Below are 15,388 nucleotides of genomic sequence, written 5' to 3'. Positions count from 1 at the left end.
TTTTGAAAAACTAGTCACTTTAAAAGTTGACTCTTTTTGAAAACTAGTCACTTTAAAAGTTGTGACTCTTAAAAAATTTTCAGAAATTAGTCACTTTAAGAATTGTGACTTTTGGTAATTTATTTTTCAAAATAAGTCACTGGTAATCGATTACCATCATAGTGTAATCGATTACACATCAACAGATGCGACTCTTCATGTTTAAATTTAAAAATCAAAACATTTAGAAACACTGGTAATCGATTACATATATTGTGTAATTGATTACACAAGTTTGAAAATGTTTTATCACAAGTTGTGACTCTTGAAATTTGAAATCTCAACGTTCAAAAACATTGGTAATCGATTACATGATCATAGTAATTGATTACTGCTTTGTAAATCAGTTTGAAAAGAATGTTGACTACTGATAATCGATTACTGTCTTCTGGTAATCGATTACCAGAGAGTAAAAATCTTGGTAAAAGATTTTCTTTGGAAAATTCTCTTGAACAAAATTGTGCTATTCAATCTTTTCTTTTGAAAAAAATCTTTTTATACTTATCTTGATGCTTTTCTTGAAGTTCTTGCATATCTTGAGTCTTCTCTTGAATCTTGATTCTTGATTGAAGGACTCTTTGATTCTTAAAACTTGTTTGACTATTGATTCTTGACTTGAGTCTTTTGACATCATCAAAATAAACTTGGAAAGTTTTGCTTCCACAGTGTCACCCTGATGCAGTGAAGTTAGTCAACACATGTAATTTGGTGTTTTTGATAGACAGCACCTACAAAACAAACCGGTATAGACTCCCATTGCTTGATTTTGTTGGGGTGACACCGACTGGGATGACATTCTCTACCGGTTTTGCATATGTGGAGGGTGAACACGTTAATAATGTGGTCTGGGCTTTACAACGTTTCCGAGGCCTTTTTCTAAAGCGTGATGCCCTCCTTAGAGTTATTGTCACTAAAAGAGACCAAGCATTGATGAATGCAGTGAAGGTTGTATTCCTTGATTGTACAAATTTGTTGTGCAGCTTTCACATAAACAAGAATGTGAATGCCAAATGTAAATCACTAATTGGGAAAAAAAATGTTTGGGATTATGTCATGGATTGTTGGGGATGTCTAATTGATTGTCCTTCAGAACAACAGTTTGATGAATGCCTGAAAAAGTTCGAAATGGCTTGCTTACCTTGACTAATGTTTGTTGACTATGTCAAGGAAACATGGATAATACCACACAAGGAAAAATTTGTTTCCGCTTGGACTAATAAGGTGATGCACTTAAGAAACACAACAAAAAACAGGTATGAAATTGTTCAACTATTTCTATTAACGTTGATGAATTGATGGAATTGTATTGTTGTATATGTTTATTTTTATTTGTGTATTTGAAATGTAGGGTTGAATCTGCTCACTCGTCTTTAAAAAGATTGTTACAAAATAGCCTTGGAGACTTATGCAGTGTGTGGGATGTCATGAACAACATGATTACGTTGCAGCACATGGAGATTAAAGCATCATTTGAAACAAGTACAAATGTCGTTGGACATGTCTTCAAAAAAACCATATACATGAGGCTTCTTGGAATGGTTTCAAGGTATGCTTTAAATCAGATTGTTGTTGAATTAAAGCGTGTTGACTACGCTTGCAAGAATCCTTCAAGTTGTGGTTGTGTGGTGAGAACCACACTTGGTCTTCCTTGTGCTTCTGAGCTATCCAAATATGTTGGTGGTTGCATCCCACTGGATTCAATCCATATGTTTTGGAGGAGACTAAGTTTTTTGACCAAAGGTTATCTAAGCCCGAAGTGAGCATCAAGGCAGAAATAGAAACAATATCCAAAAGATTCGAAGAACTTGATGTTTGTGGCAAGTTTACTCTGAAGACTAAACTTTGGGAAATTTCATACCCTGATCAGAATTCGATGTGTCCTCCTCCAGCAAAGGTTAACATAAAGCAGGCACCGAAGAAACCTATGAGCAGGAACCCAAGGTCAACAAAGTGTGATCTATCTTACTGGGAGTATGTAGATGCCTTTGAATCTATGCAAAATAGCAATTCTTCGGTGAGGCGTACTACATTATCCTCTGAGCAACCGAATCAAAGAACGATGATGCCCATGTTGGATCAGTTTCAGCCATTTATGCACGACTCCATTGATAAGATTGTTGATGTCAAAGCTGATGATAACTGTGGATATCGGTCAGTTGTCGGTTTATTAGGTATGGATGAAGACTCTTGGTCGGTGGTCCGCTACCATCTTCTTAAAGAACTTGGGAAATTCTCAGAAGACTATACCCGGCTCTTTGGTGGCACGAAGAGATTTGAGGAATTAAGGATGTCACTAGATGTTGATGGGTTAACCAAGGTATGTAACTTATGTTTTTGCTTTTTAATACTTAACTTTACAATTAAGTTTGATGTGTATATTTGTTTCATTTAGGTGACTACGGATAAGTGGATGGATATAACGGACATGGTACATGCCATTGCATCAAAGATACAATGTAATCATTGTATCCTTGTCTAAACAACAAAGCATGACATTCTTTCCTCTTAGAAGTCAACCGCTGGCAAATTCTTCATTGCATCGTATAATTTGTATCGGTCATGTGTATGACAATCATTTTGTTGAGGTACATTGTAGATATGAAGTGCTTTTTTATATTTATGCAATGAGTTTTGTAGGATTGAGTTAACACTTTTTTCCCATGTACAACAGGTTTATTTAAAAGAACGTTGTCCTTTACCGCTTGTGGCATTGTTATGGTCTAGCAATTGTCATCCTCGGGCGAAACAGTGGCCAACTCTATATATTAGTAGAATGCAGCATTACAAGAGTTTCGTGATGTTCAAGAGAGACTATCTTCACATAAATGATGATTGAACATGTAATTTATAATGACTGATCGTTTTGAATTGGATTTTCACATTACATTTATGTGTTTTTGTATATTTGTTACGTCCTTCATCCATATTAGGTTTTATTTTTCCAAATGGATTCATTATTCACAACGATAATGGTGTTTGTTTTCAGGCTTCCACTCTAGTTCCCATTCAAGTACCTAACGGTTGTGATTTTCAAACGTTAAAAATCAGAATACTCCAGTTCCCATTCAAGTACCTAACAGTTTATGGAAGACGACTTGTTGTTCTCTGTTAAATTTGATTTGTATTACTTTTACTTTTTGTCGGTGTTGCAAATTTATTTTAAATATAAAAAAAACAAGTACAACAAACGAAAAATAACAATTAATGGTTATGATTCCAATTAGACAAATTATTTAAACTCAAGTAGTTCATTTTTTTAAAAGAAACTACTATAAAATTAAAATTTAATTAAAATATATTTCGTCATAAATTAAAAATAATTTAATGTTGAACTGATAAAAAATAGTTAACAAAGTATATTTAACTCTAATGTAAAATATGGAAATTAAGAAAATAAATAAATTATATGAGTCAATTATTAATTCAATATAATGTATAATGCTTCAACTACTGAACGTGGTGACTTCAGGCTTCTAGGGTAAAATGAATGTTCTAAGTTTTGATTTAATATATATAGTTGCTATGTGCAAAGCTATCGTATTTTACATATACTTTAACTGTGGAATAAATTGCTTTTGAAGGATTTAATATACTTATGTCAATGTTTTAGCCTTTTCTTTAACTAGAATACACAATCATTGATGTGAATGTGAGGCAAACATATTCGACAATATTAGCGTAATATTCCGTGTTATGCATGGGTGTTGAATTTATAATTTATAATATTTTTATATTATTAATATATTATATAATCTATTTTTAAAATTTTATATATATTAGTACAATAAATGGAAATAAATTTTATAATTTATAATAATTTTATACTATAATATTTTCCATATTTATTATTTTTGTTCATTAAACTTTGTAAAGATTGACCAAGGTCTTTGAACAACAAAAATGGAAATAAATAAAACTAACATTACTAATGAAATTGGTTCAAGTACAATAAATGTATATACATCGAATTTCAATATAAAATGTGTAAATAAACTACGACTGATCCGTGTGCCGCCTGCGTCGAGACCTAACATATACTAGTTGGTCTTTTATGACACTCATGACAATCTTGAGGCATTCTTCGATCACCTCATGTGTCGATGTGCCTAGCGTGACCACCCCTAGGTTGAGATGGCGCTCCAACCTTTTCGCAATCGCATCACAAGCTTCCTGTTAAATACAAAAAACAAATTAGATAATTACTATGAAAAAATTGACGTAAATGACGTAAATTATTAGTAACACTTACCACTGCATGTCTCGGGTCGTCGACATCCGACCTTGCAGATGTCGACGGTACTGCTGGCTTCGTGATCGGACGAATATCTGTCTCTGGATCCTAAAGGATAACTCTGGGCTGCATAGCATGACCATCTGCCAGAGGATCTGATGGCTGGCCCGGTGTCATGAATGGATGTGAAATACGGAAGAACCAGTCCATGTAGTCGCTGGCACACTGCCCTGGCAAAACACAGATGTCACATGTTGCAGCCATATGGTCCGAATAGTGCATCCACCTATCGTGTGTATCATCAAACAACACCCATGAATCGACAGGTGGAGCAGGACTGGTCTGGGTGTATCCAAACTACCGCATGACCCTCTCTGATCGGTAATACACAAAAACGAGCCCCCAGCGCAGCAGACCGGAATAACATGAAATCATATGGAAGTCTTGGACCGGTCGGTGCTCCCCATATGGGATCCAACAGACATCTGAAATCCGGAGTCGGTCCAGGCGTTCCCTGTACATCAGTGTACGTATGCTCTTCACGGTCTTCTTCGTAGCAATCCAACTACAGGCACGCGGTGAATCCTCGTCGTAGTTTGGATCAACAGTAGACTCCGCGATTGAGGGAAAGTGCTCGTATATCCAGCACTACAGAGATAACATGAAAATCATAAAAATTAATAATGAAAGTCTAAAAAAATTTCAAGTTAAACATTGTTGAATCTCAACGAATCAAAAACATGTTTGTTACCTACAACAGCGTGATGTAATCACCAAACTGTCGACTGGTGCTGATAAAAGCATCATTCAGGTGGTCGTACATATGCACCAACGCAACTACTCCCCAGGCGTACCTCCTAGTCTAACTGAGGTCACGAAGGGCCTCCAAAAACACAACATGAACATGGGTTGCACTCTTGTTAGCAAAAAGAGTGCAACCCAGAAGATGAAGATGAAACGTGCGAGCCGCAGCTGTCCAATGTCTGGCCTGGCATCGACGTTGATAGATATCACGTATCCATTGCAGGCATACATACGGTCCACGACATTGCCCTGTTTCAGCCCTGGCAGCCTCTGCAGTGACCATCAATAACTCCACCAGCATCTGTACCGCATCGTCTAGCGTGATCGTCACCTCTCCCATAGGGAGATGGAAACTAGAAGTCTCCCGGTGCCACCGCTCGATAAACGACAACAAAAGTCCCCGATCGCAAGTGTTTATCAAACATGCGATCAGAGGACTTAGTCATGTCCCAACAACTAGCCCCTCAATGGCAGGAACAGGCCTGCCTAAACTATGCACCTTCCTCCCGTGAGAGGATAACTTCAACTCAGGACGCTCCTGAATTGAAGTATAAAGGAACACACAATTCATTAACATCATCTTTTAAAGGAAAACAAATTTCAATGATAAAGTATAATTAACAACTAACTAAAATTCAATATTATAAATACCTCTCCCGTCCATACGCTGCCTGCAACATGATCTGCATACTCGGTCAGCACGGATGGGTCGCTCGGATCACCCGGAAATCCCTTAGGCTCATCCTCAACAGCCTGTGCGTCGGTGTTTGCAGGAGTGTCTGCCCTAGTGTCTCGTACGTCACCTCCTGCCATGGGCTTATCCGCATATACGTCAACCTCAACCGAAGCTCCATTAGCCTCTGTCACAAGGACCACTGGCTCATCGTCCACAACAGTGACAGGTACTCATTGCCTGCGTGCGGATGCGGTAGGCCGTCGACACTGCAGAGCATCATCGGAATCATCACGATCTCCTTTGCCCACACCTCTGCCAGTAACGTCACCTAAGGCATGACCTAACCCTCTAGTCCTAACCATGAACTGCAAATGTCTACCACAAATTCCATCACTAATTTCATTCACTCAAATTTCATTGGTCTAACGCAAATTTCATTGACTTAAAGTCATGCAAGTTGTTAGGATTTCATTGATTGTAGGGTTGTCATTCAGTCAATTATTTAGGTGTAACACTTATTATGGAGCAATCAATGACATAATTGATTTAGACTATTATGGTGACTTAAGGTTTTTGATGCTTACGTGTCATTGGTTTGAGGGTGAACAGGACAAATATTGTGCAACCATCAATATGCATGGTTTGGCAAGGAAAATTTAATTTGTATAATACTCCTTAATTATGAATGGTGATCAATGAAAGTATAGTACTCCTAAATTTAATCTTAGCCGATGAAAGTATAGTGATCAATGAAGAAAATAATCATGATTTTGTCAATAGCTCTACCCAATCAGAGTCATTTAAAAGGGTATACTTTGAAAGCAGTGATACATATGTTGAAGTCATCTCTAAACTGGTAAACATTTATCAAGTTCAAATAATACTGGGGAGAGTATCTCCATTTGTTTGTGAAGTGGCATTGGATCTATAGGTTAAAATTGTAGTGTGCATTGTGGTTATGGGAATGTTGCCATATTTTTGCATTGGATCTATAGGTTATGTCACATTTTGTTGTCATTCATGATCATGAATGATTCACGGCTGATACTTTATAGCATGCTTTGATGAAGGGAATAGTTAGGAAAGGGAACAAAATGGAGATAAACCAATCTATTTATGTACCCATTTTTACCCTTCCTTGCATCTCTTGCCTAACATACACCCTAGGATTTCAGAATCATAAGTACTTTTTTCTTCAGTTTCTTATATTTGTTTACTTTATTTTGAGCTCTTCAAGAATTGAATTCATCTGCTTACTTTCTTCTGAAATCATTACAGGATGACAATATTGTGGATATTTTAACAATTTATAATAATTATCCTAATTCAGATGAATACTATTCATCAAAAAGGTTTAAATCATCACATAATGCTGCCCATGGTGGAATATGTTTTCTACCTTCTAACCTTGAAGGTAACCAAGAGAAAAACGAGAGTATGTTTCAAGATAATTTCTGGGGCACAAAGACATCAGCTTGTGACTCGACACTATTTCAAGGAGCAATACTCCTTACAGCCTAACTTGTTAAGTGAAGATGCAACATTTGTAACATGAAAGTGGAAGCTTCAAATGGAACACATATGCAACCATTAACTCCACTTATAAGGTGGTTTTTCAACAAAGATAATTGTGATGTTCAAACTATTTCTTAACCCTCAAAAGTGAATGATAACAATTAAAATAGAAACAAATAAAATATAGTATGCATAGTAAACTTCAATTCAAACCAAAAAAGCCTCAACAAGTTCCAAGATTATAATATACAACATCAGGCACTCTACAGTACAAAACAAAAAAGCCTCAAAACCAAATTTCAAACTATATATTATAAACTTAATCAACTAACCCTAAATCCTAATTAAAAAAATCACTATTTATCAAATATTTGCCAATTTTAAAAATTAAAATTGAAGCTCGCGGATCAGGTTGATCCGTAAGCTTCATACATATCAACTTGATCTGTCACACACTTACGGATCAACTAGATTTATATCAGACTTTACTGCCAACTACAACTTACGGATCACCTATAAACCTATACGGATCAACTACAAACGACGACAAAGGAAGAGACAATGGTGCTTACCTCGACAATGCTGACGCACCGAGGGAGAACACCACCCTCAATTTGCCTGGGCTACTCAACACCAACGGAGGCGCGGTCGTAGAACAAGGACTCCCGCTGCGGAGGAAGAAGATGACGCTCATGTGCGGAGAACAAACGTTAGTCGCGACGTGAAGGATGATGATGATGGGTGCTGCCTGTGAAGCTTTTTTGAGACGAGGGTGAGGTGAGAAGCAAGAACGCGGGTGAGGTGAGGTGAGGGGTGAGGAAGAAGAACAAACGAAGTTGAGGTGAGGAAGAAGATAAAAAAATGGTGGGATGGAGGAAGAAGAAGGCCAACACAGGAGGGAGGGAGGGAGAGTGAAGCGTTTTTTTTTAAAAAAAAAAAGCAGGAATAGTTCCATCTTTTTACATGAACTGCTGGGTGTACCTAGCAATACTCCAATAGTTGCCTTCAGAGTTTGTGCATCTAGACCCAGAAAAAAAAAAAAAAAAAAAGCGTGCGCGTTAACACACGAACCATTCATGTCTTTGCTTAAAAAAAATCCAAGATAATAATTTTATAATTAATTTATATAAAATCATAATTAGTTAAAGTGACAGCACATGTGATTGTAAAACGCACGATTGCAATTATTAAAAAATTATATTAATATCTGTAGATAAGTAATAGGACTTAGTTCTACTTATTAATTTTATATTAACATTTATTTTCTCTACGATATATGAGAATATGAGATGCACAATAAGGGTAACTTTCATGTTCGCAAGTCGCAGCATCCCTTCTGAATTCTGAATTCTGATTTCCTCCTAATGAATATTAGGCTCAATTTATTCTTATTCTATTTTGGCTTTCTTTTTAAAATATTAATCAACATTTATTAATTACATTGTATAAGATATTGTACAATTAACGAAAAAGAAGAGAAGAAGAAAGATATTGTACTAAATTTTACTGATTATTTATAACTGAGATGTTGTATTTTTTATGATTCAAAGCTACCTAGTTCAAGATAGAAAAAATCTCTAAATTCAAAAAATACATTATGTTGTCTACTATAATTTTAATGATTCATTTCATTATTGTAACTTTATTTTATTCTCTAAAAAACACTTACAATAATGAATCAAAATCTTAGGTAACAATAGTAAAATAAATAAATAAAAAACTGTAATTAATTTTGTATTATGCTTTACTTCAAATGAAAACAAACACGAACAATTGTTCATGTCTTTTATTTACTTTTTAAATGCTAGTTCACCAGTATATATGATATAATAAGTAAAAACTTTAATTATAAGATTATAATTTGAGAAAAGACATTTATAATATTTTTTTTTCTTTTTAACACACCTAGATAATCGTATTTATTATTTTAAAACTATCAAACTATTAATCACTTTGAACTTTTACTAAAACTTTACTTATTATTTTCTAAATATCGAATTTACAAATAATAATAATTTTTTTCTGTCTTGAATGACAAAATTTTATACTTTCAAATTGATTTTTTTTTTATTTTTAAAATTTACTTATTACTTTTTCTTAAATATGAGTTACTTATTTTATTTATTTATATGAATTAATTAACTGGGTATACTTCTCTTATAAACAGTGTAATACGTAAGAGATATACTAAAAAATATCATTATATACTAATGGTAAGAAAATATTTGTCTATAGTATTACTTCCACTGATATATTTTTAATTAGTTTATCGGATAATATATATATATAAATACTAATAGACAATTTCATTTATAAAGAACACATCGATTAGAATTAATTCATTACGAATATATTTAAGATCACTCCCTTGTTCACAGATTAATATTTTTTAACCACAACATAAAGCTGGGTCGATCTTGAATTCAAAGTTAGGTACTAATCGAGAGTAAACGACTAATGCACTAAAAGCAATTTTCTTTGGCTTTTACTCTTAAATGAAATAGTTTTATCTTTTTTCGGTGGATCTTTTCTCTTATTTACTATCTTACAGTAAATTGCATACTGTACTTCGGAGACTCGCTCATTTGATTACTGAATAAAGTAAAGAAGACTAGAAGAGATATTTATACTCAGTTTCCTACAGAAAGTAATTAATATATTTGTAAAGTTTATACGTATAGTGACTATACATTGATATAGAATTCACAACGATATCGATGACCAAAACATACATACCCTTAGAGAGAATAAACTTAAAATAGAAAGAATCTCTGAGGTAACAGTTAGATGGTTTTCTTGCAGTGAATTTGATAGCTTGTAACGAAACCAGTTTCATGCTCTAAAAGACTTATTTCTTTTATTGAAGAAAATTAAAGAAAGAAAAAGAAGTACGTCTTTCTTTCAATATCCGAATAAACGTTAAGGTTGCATGCCCACGTTTCTATACAGTAGAAGATATATATAAATTATTTAAAAGTAACGAAGAATCTAACAATTATATGATTGAGCTAATGTGGGGCAACAATAGGCCTTGGAACCAAGAAGGAATAGATTGGAATCACGGAAAGAAAGAGAGAGAATGATCATGTTGAAGAAGGACGTCATAAAAAGCAAAAGCTGCTAAGGAAACAGAGAGAACATATTCACGCCTAGACATGTGGGCATCATCAGCAACTATGCTTGCTTGGGATTCCGAGCTATTGTTACCTTTAGTTGCTGCTGCTACTACTTCTTCTACTATACTACTTCTGGTGGACCAGCACCTATTTCTTCGAAGTTTCTTTGCTTTTATCATCAGATATAGCATATACATTAGTATCATGTTGGTGTTATATTCTTCGTAAATAATCTTATTCCTTAAATAGTTGCTCAAGAATTTGATTTTAAATTTGTGTGTATAAGAAATAATTATTAAAATAATTTATTTCTTAAATAAATCTTGATATATACCTTAAGTTAATAATATGGTTGAATGAAAGAAAACTGAAGGAAATAGAATTTAATTAGAAGAAATATTTAAAGTAGAGACAAAGAGATATGAAACTTATATTACTAAATTTAATTTTTCTTCCTTTCTTAGCAATCAAAACATGAATAAGATCGAGATTAATTAGTCTTTAATTTTCAATCAAAATTTTTTCTAAAAAGTTCAAAAAAATATATACATGTTATTATTTCAAAAATTACAAAGTCTTACCTCACTTAAGTTACGATTATAAATTATTTATAAATATTTTTTTCTCTGCGCACCAAAACACTTTTTAGAATCATAAAATTGTGACGATGGAATACTTAATGAATAATGTCTCCCATAAGAACCTTATGGAAACAATTACCATAGACATTTTTGTGATCACTATCCCATCAGTATACTACGACCGACCGACCAACAAAAACCACCCTTCACTGCTTCCTCCAACAGAGAGAGGGAGAGAGAGATTCGCTTTTTTGACTATGTTATGACACCTTTATTCCTTGTAAGCAAGCAATCAAGTAGCTAGCTTTGAAAATTGCAAAAGGCAAACAACTTAAAGTCTCAGATTCCATCTCTAAAGCCTCCTTCAATTATCATATGAATGACATCATAATCATAATTAGATTATGACAAATCTACTTTACCAGATTGATTTCCTTGTGCCTTTATTCCATTATTTTATAACAAAAAAATTAAGGAATGAAAGATGTGTGCTAAGCATTAGCAAGCCTCCCATCAATATTAAGCATGACGAGAGAAAAGAAGAAAATAAAGAATAAACATAATTAGTTATATGCATTTTTAGTTGAAAAAAAAAATGACTTCTAAATTAAGAATTTCATTTTTTTCTGTTTTTTTTAATTCAAAATTCATTTTTCCTGTTTTTTGTCTTGTACCTTTAAAGGTTTAAATTAGAAATCTAGCTTTTGATAATGTCTCCTTTGTTTTATTCTTTGTCTTGATTAGTTCTTTTGTTTTTGAATTGAAGTCATATCTAGAGTTGTAGTGCATGAAAGAGGAGCTGCATGTTTTTGAGGGGTATTTTGGCGGTTCTTTAACAACAAATGAAACATATCCTCCTTTTCCATGGCTACCGCTCTCAGTTCGCATAATAAAACAAAGAAGTACGATAGATCCATTTGGTCAATTTCCTTATAATTTGATAATCATTTTCGACACCAAATTAGTACATATTCGTATTACTACAATTCTACCAGATCAACGTGACTCTCTTCTCTCACTGTCATGGTCCCAATTTGGATGTATTCAAAGTGCTTTTTCTGTGAAAGGTTAAAAATAAGTAGCCAAGATGAAAAAGTGATTCTCAAAATATGAGACCAAGAGAAGTATACGAATTTGAAGTTTCTATTTAGATGATTAAAAAATCAAGTTGAACGTACTACCCAGCAGCAGTGGGTCAGAACAAACTAGAGCTTAGCATGACAAAATTAATGCACGAGGGAGTCTCCATGCTTTAAATTAATTTTATATTGGCCTTAATTAAGAGGAATATGTGTGAGTGTGATTATTATTTATCTAATATCTAGTATAATGCGAGAGAGGAAAAGGTGTGTGTGTGTGATTATTATTTATCTAATATCTAGTATAATGTGAGAGAGGAAAAGGTGCAGGGGATGGAGAGAGGTAACCACCTTATAAGTGTTGGAAAATGCATCTTCAAAATTCACTAATTTCACACACTCGCTCAAAATATATATAATTCATTGACTTTCTAACCATGATATATATAACAGTATTGAACTGGATAATGTCACAGCACTAAAAAAAGTCCAACATATCTTTATTATTTTGCTAGAATTTCTCACATTAATTATTATACTCAAATATCACCATTACCTTTGTTTCAAATATTTTGTTAGCAGCTTTCAATTGCCGGTATATTACACATATACTATATCTTTTCTTTTTTGCATAGAAAATGACAGTAATTAAGAATATTGTATTTGACGAAAACTAAAAAAAGGATCCGAAGTCAGACACATTAATGTGTAAAGTTTCTTAAACTTACATTATACCTGGTGCAAATCGTTAACAATGAGCAAATATAAAAAAAAATGACATCATATAAAAAGCCTTCTAGGCTAGTCCACATAGCTTCACACAATTAGTAATATCAACTAATTAACCGCTCATGTCATCACAACACAAGCATATATATAAACAATTACACACCAATACTTTTGCTCAACTTGTTCATACTTGGAGTACAACAAAAAAATATCAACGACGACATCCAACGATGGAAAAAGGAAATTACTTGAAGAGTTGCGTACCATTTTATCGTCACATTGATGTTACACAAAGTGTTCTGATCTTCTTATCCTTCCATCCCATTTATCCTCAAAAGACAAGACTCATGCATAGAGGGTAGTAGAATTCCGTTCCAAAGTTAGCAAGGTGATATAATAGGTTCTTCTAATAACTCTTATACATTAGATCATTTCTATGATCATAAAAATCTGTGTGGCGAGTAGGAAATAAAGCAAAGCAGTAGAATTGGAGTAGTTTAATTCCAATGATCACAACAAGTGGTTAGGTGAAGGAATGAAACTAGGAACCTCACTCCATGCATTGCCACTACTTCCATTATTCCAAAGTACACCATTTCCCGAACTAGTCATCAAGAGATTTTTTGACAAACTCAAACCTTGATTCTCTTCCAGCTTTATTGTATTAAGCTGAGGCACTATTCCACTTACACTAGAATTAATAGAATCCATTTTAGAACGAATATTATTAAACCGGCCTCCATGATCCTTTGCATAACTTGGCGGTTCAGCATTGTTATTTTCTCCACCACCAAACTGAAACACCCCAATTTGTGGCTCAAAATTAGTACTCAAGAAAGGGAACTGATGTTGAACTTGTTGCAGATTGTTAAACCTCCATTGCTGATCACCAAGGCCATTATTTGACAACATAGCCCCTCCACTAATATTACCAAGTGATGAAGCTGAACTAGTACCAATTTGAAACTCAACATCACTAGTGTTGTTGCCATTATTTCTAGCCACCAAAGGTGTTGTGATCGCCCCAAAATGAGATCCAATGCCCCCAGAAACGTAGTCGCCATTATAATGATGTAAAGAGGCCAAGAATGGGAATTGAGTTGGTGTTATTGGAGTTGGCAAATGAGTCATCATCACATGATCAGGGGTGCAGCCACTAGAAGAAGAATTAGCACTTGCTGAAGGTTTCATAGGAGACTTTGATCTAGCACTGTTCCCTTTGTTTCTTTTGTTCCTTCTGCAGCCACCTCCAACTGGCACGCTCCTGAGTGCACCTCCTCTGGTCCAGTAACGACGACAAGTCTTGCAAAAGTGGCGAGGCTGTGAGAGGCTGTAGTTGTTGTAGTAGCAAAACTTGGTGTTTGTGGATTCACATCGTGGACATTTGAGTGCTGCATCGGGTTGGTGTATCTTGGCCATCCTGGCTCTATCAGCCATTGATCCTGGTCTGATAGAGCCTTGAATATAGTCACCACCTCCGATACCTGTCGTCACCGATGAAGGTGGTGACGGCTGCAGAGGTGGTGGAATCTGTGGATTATTAGTGCCAATTCCTGCTTGCTGATTAGGCTGCTGTGAATTTTTTTTACAAGTGTAAGCCAAACAATAAAAGAAGAAAAGAAAAAAAAAAGAAACTACATAATTGAATATCTACAAGTGTACACACATACAGAGAGTATATTCAGGGAAAAATAAATAAAAAGATTGATAAAGTGTATGTGTAGGAATATCTGATTTTTTTTTCTGATCAATTGTATTCTTAGGTAGCTTTATTGATGAAGAAGCTATGATAAGAAAAAGAAGAAAGGGAAAAGAAATGGAAGAGAGAATGAAAGAATTAATCCTTACCTGTTGTGACCAGTTGGGTGGATCTAGATAGATTGGAAGGGACGGGAAGACCATAGTTCTTGTTAATTAGAGAGCTTTCTTTCTCTTTTGTAAAAGTTTGATGGGTTCTTTGGTGGTGTGTGTGGGTGGAGAATCACATCAACATGAGAGAGTTGCAGAGAAAGAGATCACAGGGGGACGGGAAAAGATAAAGGAGCTTGTGGGGGTGTGTCTATATATTTAATTTATTTGTTTATTTTTGTTCTTAATTTATCTCTCCTCGATCTTTTTGTTTCTATTAAAATTATTGGGGGATTACGGAGGAGCACCAAACGAGTTTCCTATTCTATAAGCACCTTTCTTTTCTGCTTTTATTGTGGCATTAACATTAAAGACTTTACTCTCCAATCGCCATGCATGTTAAGACTTAAGAAAGAGAAACCCTAGCCCTAGCTTTAGATTAACATATTATATATTTTGTATTATGACTTGTGAGGTTTTTTATGCCTAAAAAATATTTTAGAATAATAAATATGGAATGTAAAAGTAAAAAGGTGATGAGTCATGGACTCATGGTGGGGAGGTCTTCGGTGGATGCGTCACAATCGAATGTACCTTTGTTTCCCTTCCGCCAGCTCTCCTCAGGAAAAAAAGTAGTCATTATTTTCTTTTTTTATCCTCTATTTAATTCAACTTTTTTTTTTGTAGTAACAGCTTTTTCGTTTTTGTGTAAAATTATTCATTAATACGCATGTATCATAAAAAATTTGACACCTTTTTTTGGATATTGT

General features: G+C 34.3%; 3 protein-coding genes across 4 annotated transcripts; 1 reads left to right on the top strand and 2 right to left on the bottom strand.

The window, feature by feature from the left end:
• The first annotated feature begins 1,912 nt into the window (after window positions 1-1,912).
• On the top strand, window positions 1,913-3,151 carry LOC114370202. The gene is made up of 3 exons (XM_028327493.1): window positions 1,913-2,356; window positions 2,432-2,467; window positions 3,026-3,151. Exons 1-3 carry the CDS (start codon window positions 1,913-1,915, stop codon window positions 3,149-3,151), a joined length of 606 nt encoding a protein of 201 aa, XP_028183294.1.
• An 881-nt stretch (window positions 3,152-4,032) lies between these two features.
• LOC114370194 lies at window positions 4,033-5,414 on the bottom strand. The gene is made up of 4 exons (XM_028327484.1): window positions 5,304-5,414; window positions 4,632-4,918; window positions 4,320-4,500; window positions 4,033-4,209 (listed from the first exon to the last, which is right to left on the bottom strand). Exons 1-4 carry the CDS (start codon window positions 5,412-5,414, stop codon window positions 4,033-4,035), a joined length of 756 nt encoding a protein of 251 aa, XP_028183285.1.
• A 7,334-nt stretch (window positions 5,415-12,748) lies between these two features.
• Window positions 12,749-14,815, bottom strand: LOC114385188 (dof zinc finger protein DOF2.4-like). Of its 2 annotated transcripts, none has more exons than XM_028345216.1 (2): window positions 14,619-14,815; window positions 12,749-14,339 (listed from the first exon to the last, which is right to left on the bottom strand). In XM_028345216.1, exons 1-2 carry the CDS (start codon window positions 14,670-14,672, stop codon window positions 13,281-13,283), a joined length of 1,113 nt encoding a protein of 370 aa, XP_028201017.1. In that variant the 5' UTR covers window positions 14,673-14,815; the 3' UTR covers window positions 12,749-13,280. The 2 variants fall into 2 exon arrangements, with proteins under 2 accessions (XP_028201017.1, XP_028201011.1); XM_028345210.1 differs by having other exon boundaries at window positions 12,749-14,342; window positions 14,619-14,814.
• Between the last annotated feature and the right edge of the window lie 573 nt (window positions 14,816-15,388).

This window comes from Glycine soja, chromosome 2 (assembly GCF_004193775.1).
Source record: "Glycine soja cultivar W05 chromosome 2, ASM419377v2, whole genome shotgun sequence".
NCBI lineage: Eukaryota > Viridiplantae > Streptophyta > Magnoliopsida > Fabales > Fabaceae > Glycine > Glycine soja.
This window is presented reverse-complemented; position numbering and strand designations above follow the sequence as displayed.